Source organism: Galeopterus variegatus, unplaced genomic scaffold (genome assembly GCF_000696425.1).
Source record: "Galeopterus variegatus unplaced genomic scaffold, G_variegatus-3.0.2 Scaffold1528, whole genome shotgun sequence".
NCBI lineage: Eukaryota > Metazoa > Chordata > Mammalia > Dermoptera > Cynocephalidae > Galeopterus > Galeopterus variegatus.
Window position 1 is genome coordinate 98,340 of NW_007727639.1, and position 7,601 is coordinate 105,940.

A 7,601-nucleotide genomic window follows, 5' to 3' on the forward strand; every position below is an offset into this window, starting at 1 on the left:
CCCCTCTCTGTTGCCCCAGACTCTGAAGGCCATGGCTGTGCTATAAGGGAGGTTCTGATGCTGGTGACAAGGACAGTTTTTAGGCCACTGAAGAAAATGATTCTAAGCTAAAAGCTAATGTTAAATGTTCATTAGTAAGCTATAAAAAGTACCTCTCATCAGCTGAGGGAGATGGGAAGGCTTTGGGAATCACCAAAAAGAGAACTCAGGTGTATAGGCAGGAGGCAGAGGTGATGAAAGGTAGAAGTCAGTAGATATGCTGTGCAACAGAAGTCACTGCGTTCTCAGGATAGCAGTGAGGAGGTATAGGGTGCTTCCCAAGGCCACAGTAGATCTGGAGATGTGGTTGGAGTCAAAGACAGAAAGGCCTATGGGGGGACTGAGAAATCTGCTAGAAATGGGCTGGACTCCAGTGGCTAGATCAGGGTTTCCCAGCTTTGGAAATCTTACATGAGTTGTCGCCCAAGTGTGCAGCACTGCCTTTCATGTCTACATAGTACCTGCAATCTCTGACATGTACAACTCTCTGACATGTACAAAGTTGTGAGTTTCCACATGTGCAATGCAAATGTTTTGTCTTAGACGCATTTAAGACTAGTGAGTACAGGTTGTGAACTGAGGTAGTTGGTGATTTAGACTGAGGTGATGTGAAGGGGAGAAGGCAAGGCTCTGGTTTGAGGGTTAGAGTCCTGAGGTCTTCACAATGGTGGGAGTAAAGGAAGGAGCCTGAAAGAGGAGACAAGCCCCTCCCATGAACACTGGAGGCTGTCATTTCAGCTTACTCTGAGGGGTTTGCTCCGAGGTGGAGTCCTAAGGTGGGGCTTTAGGTGGCTTGGGTTTTTGCATAGTGATTAATGTTTTCCTCCACCACATTCCAACAGGAAGCCTCTAAAGGGAGCTTTCAGTTCAGTACTGGCTAGACTCTGACATGGGGTGGTTGTGGGGGAAGCAATATGGTATCTGTTTGCTTTGGGAGACAATCACAGCTTCTAGACATAGCACTCAAGGAACACTCATGAAAACCATCCAGATTCAAAGACTCAAAGTTGTAAAGGCCCTCAGGGTTGTCCCATCCAACCTCTCAGCCAGGTAAATGTTCACCTGTAGCAAAGGAGCCAACTCACCATCCAACTTCACACTCCAAGTCATGTGGAAGCCATTGGTCATCAGGTAGAAGTTCCTCATATCCTCAGGCATCACACAGTTATTTTTCTAGAATCACAAAGCAGCCAAGTGTTAGGTCAGGACTGGAAAAGAGGGTCCAGGGCTATACTAAAAAACAATGGGGACACTAGTTACCATGTTTCAGATCCCCAAAATAGGAAGACTCTAATAATTACCAATTCTATTAGACAGGCACTGAAATGGGGACACTAGTTACCATGTTTCAGATCCCCAAAATAGGAAGACTCTAATAATTACCAAAAAATTCTATTAGACAGGCACTGGAATCTGCAAGCAGAGTCACCAGTTTGATCTTTTCTTTTTGTCTCATGAGATAAAGCAGACTAGGTGTCTGCTCTGCCATGATAATGCCTCAGTGGAGGGCTCGCTGGAGAAGGATCTCAATAGGAACAAGATGAGGAGGAGACGGGAAAATGGTGCGAGAAGTTGTCCTAGGTAAAGTCTGACAACGTTAGATCAAAGCAGTCACTGCCATAAATTTCAGATCCATGTTCATATATTATTTTTTGAAACAAATTATTGGGCAAATAAGAACATCTCAAAAATGAAGAGTACATATTTCCAGAGCATTTAATGCAATGAACCTATTCTAATAGGTCTGACAGTTCTTAGAAAGTAAAAAGTGCAACAGCATATACACAAATATTTCATGTGGATGACAAATCATCCCAATTGGTGGTGGAGAGAAGAAAAAAACAGTTTAGTATCCTCTCAGGAGGTACTAGGAATAAGCACTACACTCTAAATAACTCACATGTGTGCACACACCTGACCAGTCTTCCCTAGCCAACTCAAATCCCTGGTGTGTACAGAAGGATGAGTACTCCAACTCCTTTCCTGCACCCTCTAGAGTAACTTCTTGATATGGTTATAAAGGCAAAGGGGCAACATATTAGTAACTCTCTCTCCAAACTTTTGGCTTATTGGACCCATCTGAGATTTGATACTGACCACTGCTTATGTTGAATTTGCTTTACGTCACACTGTCAGTCAGTTCTAGGTACCCAATGTGTGGGGAATTGTAATGTAGCAGAACAATCTGAGTTTACTTCCCACCTCTGTCACTAGCTGAGGGACCTTGAGTATGTCTGAATCGTAAACTCTGTGAATCTAGGTTCAAGATAAAACTCTAAAACTGAATCTATAAAACACTGGATGTGGGAGGTGTTATGAGCTTGACAAAAAGATTTGGAAATTATTACAAGTTGAGGCCATAGCATCTTCAAGAACTATAGGTGAGAAGAAAGCTTCAAGCTTGCAGGGGATTTTAAGCAGTGTTTTTAGATTATTAAATGAACAATGGCTGTCATTTTAATAAAACAAGTTTTTAATTTCCTTTAAGAACAAAAATATAGGTTCTGATCAGTCTTTGTTTTTTCTCTCTTCACCATCTAGTTCTCAATCTCACAGATGTGAAATTTAAGGGACTCTTGGACACTTTGGACTAATTTTTTATTTTCCTACTTAATAAGTTATTTGGAGTTAAGGGCTTACTCTCAGTGCCTCCTGTATAGCTACATTTTCTGTGCTTTTAGAGAGAAAAAGTGTGCATGAAGAATGCCTTTCTCCCACGCCTGGGATCCCTGCACAGGAAGCTGACAACTGTCAGTGTTCTGACAAGGTTATTGCTCCTTCTGTCACCCCCAAAGGCCAGCATCCACTCAGAGATTTTGATCGGTAGTGCCATCTAGCGGTAGAGACAAGGAAACTACTGAGAATGGGTGGTAGACTGGCCTGGTTCATCTTTAAGTTAGGCTGGAGAATTCCAGTAGTAGTGATTATAACATTTGTTTATAATATTTATTTATTTCACCCAAGAAAAAAGTTTTGCTCTTATTTTGTACCAGTATCTAAAAAGTTATTCAAAATACATAAAAATAGAAAAAAATCAGTGAAATCAAATACTAATATGAACATAAAAATTGTCAAAAAAAACAAATTCATGAAAAACATTAAACCTACACTGCCATTCTAATATAAATGACTGGTGACCCCTAGCTCTACTGCTTCTTTGCTGCAGAACTTTCTGCCCCAGGTAGCCCAGGCCTGCAGTGCTTCAGTCCCTTCCCACTATGTTTAGGTCTTTTGACTAGGGCTTTTAGGGTACCACTTTTAGGTGGCTCCTCTGTCCTGGCCAGCCACAGTTACTGTCATTTTAATATCTCTTCTGGAAAATATGGAAAAAGTTTAGTCTTCCCCAGGAACAATCTGTCCACTTCTGAGGGCCTGTCCCTGTACCACATTTAAGATCAGTCTTTATTTGGGGGTGGGAATAGGGGAGGATGGAAAGGGGGGAAAGAAGAAGACTGGGGAAAGAAGACTGGGGGAAAGAAGACTGGAAGAAAGTGAATGAAAGAGGGGGCTATCAGGATTGGAGAGAGGATTTGGGAAGAAAGTTAAGGGAGAATAACACTGCTGACTAGTGTCTGAAATAACAGTTGATTGCATCAGCATAGTATTATAGTCTCTATCTAGCCCAATGATAATTCTGTCACATAACTCCCAATTTTCTAATATTTTTTTTCTCCTCCAAGAAGTCTATCTATTATAGGTATCTTTAAATTATTCTAGAGAGAGTCCACCACAAGCTTTGTTACTGCTTCATCAGTAGAAGGACCTAAGCCACTCTTATGTATTGGGAACTATCAACTGATTCCCAGAAAACCTTCATGAGCACGACCTGAGCCTCAGGGAAGGACCAAGGGCTGTCCAGTGCTTCCTACTCACCTTCTCTACTCCTGGACAATCCTGTATCTCATTGTTTCCTCCCCTTTTAGAGGCCACTTCACCAGAGAAAAGCTGAGCAGCAGATGAAGGATCTGGTTAGCAAAGGGGCCTGAGGATGGAAATGAGGGTTTTGTAGGTGCTTGTCCATGCTCTGCAGGCTTTCCATCAGTATGTTGGCAAGTACAGTCACATGAAGGGTTGCCCAGGAAGCCCATCAAGGAGGAGCACTAAAACCTTACTGGAAACGTGAGGCAATGAGCACAACCACATCTACGGAAGCTCTGTTGAGTTGGGGAGGACATTCCATGTAATGGAAGAAAAACCTGCATGAGCTATGAAAGGATGGTATGGGATTCCCAGGAGAATTCTCAATTATATTCTCAAACTCCCCTCCTAAGGAGAGGTGGAGGGCCTGGTTAACCAGAACCTTTTTTTTTTTGAGTAGGTATGAGAGTTTGGGGCTAGAGCTGAATTGCTTAAGACTGAGAGGAAAGGTATGATACTGTTCTCAAAATTCTTTCTCCACACAATCATCAGTCTCCTTTTCAAAATACATGATGAAAAAAATACATAAATACTGGCCTGTCTGGGGGCACCACATGTCTTCATAAAGCTCTATATCTGAAAGATGTCAGCCAAGACAACCTTCAGAACAGCAATGCCCTTAGGCTTAACTAATCATCAAGATTTTACAAGTGGAAGATTAGTGGGGGAAGCCTTTGCACCTACAGCCTCCTTGCTTCAGAGATGGTGGGTGTGAAAGTCTCCCTCAGGATTGAAATTAAGGATTGCTTGTGGAAAAGAAGCCAGGCAACCTTGGGAATGTTCTACACTCTTCCTGACCTTTGTGTTTTATCTAAGTCATTCGCTCATCCAACACTTACTAAGTATTTGTTATGGAATAAATACTGTGCTGGGCACTAGGAACAGAAACAGGAATGAGACAAGGTGCAGGAGACTGTGTCAAGACACATGTGTTGCTTATTCAAATCCACCTTCCTCTTCTTACTCCTTGACAGAACCTTCATTTTGATTGAGATGGCAATGTGCCCTGTTAAAGCCTTGTTTTCAGGACCTCCTCTGCAACTAGTGCCAGTCATTAAAATGTAAAAACAAGTCCAAAGAGGAAGTTTCTAGGAAAACTGTTAAAATGTGAGAGACATGGCTGGCAACATCCCTTACCTCTTCTTCCTGCCTTGAACTTGCAGGTGATTGGTGGGACTGTAGTAGTCATTTCACCACCATAAAAGAAAAGGACAAAAGAGTTACAAAGATAATGGCTTAACACTGTCAAGGCTGATGAACCAATTGCTACCATCTACATCAGGACTGGTAACGTGAGAAATATCAATTCCTATTTGTTTAACTCCTATTTGTTAGTTTAATATTTCCTTGAGGCAAACATTCCTAATTTATGCAGAGACAAATGTGTAACAGGTTAAGTGTTGTGGAGCTATAAGGGGCAAAGAGCACTAGGGAGGAAGAGTCACAGAGGCAGAAGAATCAGAAGAGGGTGATATTTTAGAATCCAAGGGAGGAGAGAGCTAGTAGAGAAGGGTGTGGTTAACAGTGAGAAATGCAGGAGATATGTCAAGTGAGATGATGTAAGGCTTTAGCAATGAGGAGGTCCCTGGTGATTTTGACAGAGTGACATCCAAGGAAAGGTGGGAGAGAAGGACAGGCTGTAGGAGGATGAAGAATAAATGGGAAGTGAAGGAAGGGCCAGTGATTTAGACCAGGGGTTAGTAAACTATGGCCCACTGGACATCTCCACCCTGTCACCTGTTTTTGTAGAAAAGTTTTATTCACAGACAGTCAATGGCCATGCACTTTGGTAATGTTGATGGCTGCTTTCTGCACTACAATGGCAGAAATGAGTAGTTGTGACAGAGATTATAGAGCCCACAAAGCCTAAACTATTTACTGTCTGGTCCTTTAAGGAATATATTTCCCGATCCTTGATTTAGACAATTTTTCTACATGTTTAGCATGCAAAGGAACAAATGGCCCAGTAATTTGAGGGAGACATGGGTTCAAGGTTTTGGTACTGTCTGGTCCTTTAAGGAATATATTTCCCGATCCTTGATTTAGACAATTTTTCTACATGGTTAGCATGCAAAGGAACAAATGGCCCAGTAATTTGAGGGAGACATGGGTTCAAGGTTTTGTTTTTTTTTAACTTTTAAAGAGATGGGAAAGACCCTATGGGAAGTTGCCAGCATCGAGAGAGGAAGTGAAGAACTAGAGAGAGGGACTAACCAGTGAGAACACAGAGAAGCTACCAGGAAGAATAAGGGCATGAGGTGAGGGGGTTCCTAGTGACATGGAGCCACAGGCTGATTTCTGCCACTGGGAATGCTTACAATAAATTCATAGCAGGGGTGTGTAAGGAACAGATCTGCAAGAAAGTTCAGAACTGACTCTCTGGAGACTAGAAAAAGTGAAGCTGAAAGGAAAGGGGATATTCTATCAAATCATTTGGTTTCTCTGTGGACCATCATTTCACCATCACTAAACTGAAATTTTTATTTGGGGATTGGAGAGTCTAAGCAATCAAGAATTGTAAAGCACTCTGCAACTATGAAATGTCACTGCAATGGTTACTAATAACAGAAGTCTCCTGGCACCAGGATGCTGTGAGAATTAAGAGCCAGATGCTTTCATGGTACCTGAAAGATGAAAAGCTCAGAGCAGACATTAGGTCTTACTATGTACTATCATTACAAAAGGCAGGTAGTAGGCACAGTAAACATGAATCATACAACAACTACATAAAACCAGGCAGGCTGAAACTGCTTTTTTAAGAAAAAGGGCAGAATGTATTAAAATGGGAAGAGGTTTTTCACTTTTTCCTCTAACCTTAGGGGAATGCAGCAGGTATATGGTCATTTAGGTTTTAGTTTTCAATCTATCTTCTGGATTTGCACCACGGAATCATAAAATATTAGATTACAGCTGGGTGAGTCCTTCAATAACACTTATTTCAAACCACTTATTTTACAGATGATGAACGTAAGACCCAGAAAAGTTACATTATTTAGCCAAGGGTCCACAGCTGGCATAAGACTCCTATTCCAGGCTGTCTTCCTGACATCATGCCTCGATGGCCTTAATAGAACATATACGTATCTCAGTGAGCTTCCCAGAGGGCTGAATTTGCTCAAAGGGGCAGAGGCAGAGTGCCTCTTCCTGGAGGATCTTATCTGGCTATATTTACGCAGCTGTGGACACCAGGCATACCACATGGAGACTATTCCCTGGCCTGGGGTATCTCCAAGAAGACAGGTCTCTCAGGTCAGTCCTCCAGAGAAGTGGGACTTATCAGCCCCCTGGTATCCTCCTGCTCCACTGGTACAGGCACCAGTCGGGGATGGCCCTACTAAGTCTGCTCCTGTGGAAACATGCTCTTCAGTTACCCTTTGAGTGAGAAAATGGAATGGGGAAGTTTCAGAGCAGCTCAAAACTTCTACCCTCCACTGCTCAAGTTAAAAAATAGGTAACAAAATAGCAGAGTATTTCCCCATTTTGACAGAAAAAATTATACAAAAACCTGTTCTTAAGCTTTCTGAGGTTATGGAGAAACTAAAGAAATCTTTCCCTAGAAAAATGTACCTACTTAATACATGTGAATTACATTTCAAGGAGTCCATGGACTACTTCCCATCCTGGAGAAAAAACTCAACTCCCAG

At 42.1% G+C, this 7,601-nt stretch overlaps 1 protein-coding gene across 3 annotated transcripts in view; it reads right to left on the minus strand.

Moving 5' to 3' along the window:
* The window catches only part of TPGS2 (tubulin polyglutamylase complex subunit 2), a 55,764-nt gene that overhangs the window by 25,213 nt on the left and 22,950 nt on the right, over window positions 1-7,601 (minus strand). For 2 of the 3 annotated variants that reach the window (XM_008577534.1, XM_008577533.1), the window contains one exon: window positions 1,125-1,212. In XM_008577534.1, the coding sequence (XP_008575756.1) occupies window positions 1,125-1,212 (88 nt within the window). Of the gene's footprint in view, window positions 1-1,124; window positions 1,213-3,912; window positions 4,022-7,601 lie in introns of all 3 variants that reach the window. The other variant, XM_008577532.1, reaches the window with a different exon arrangement.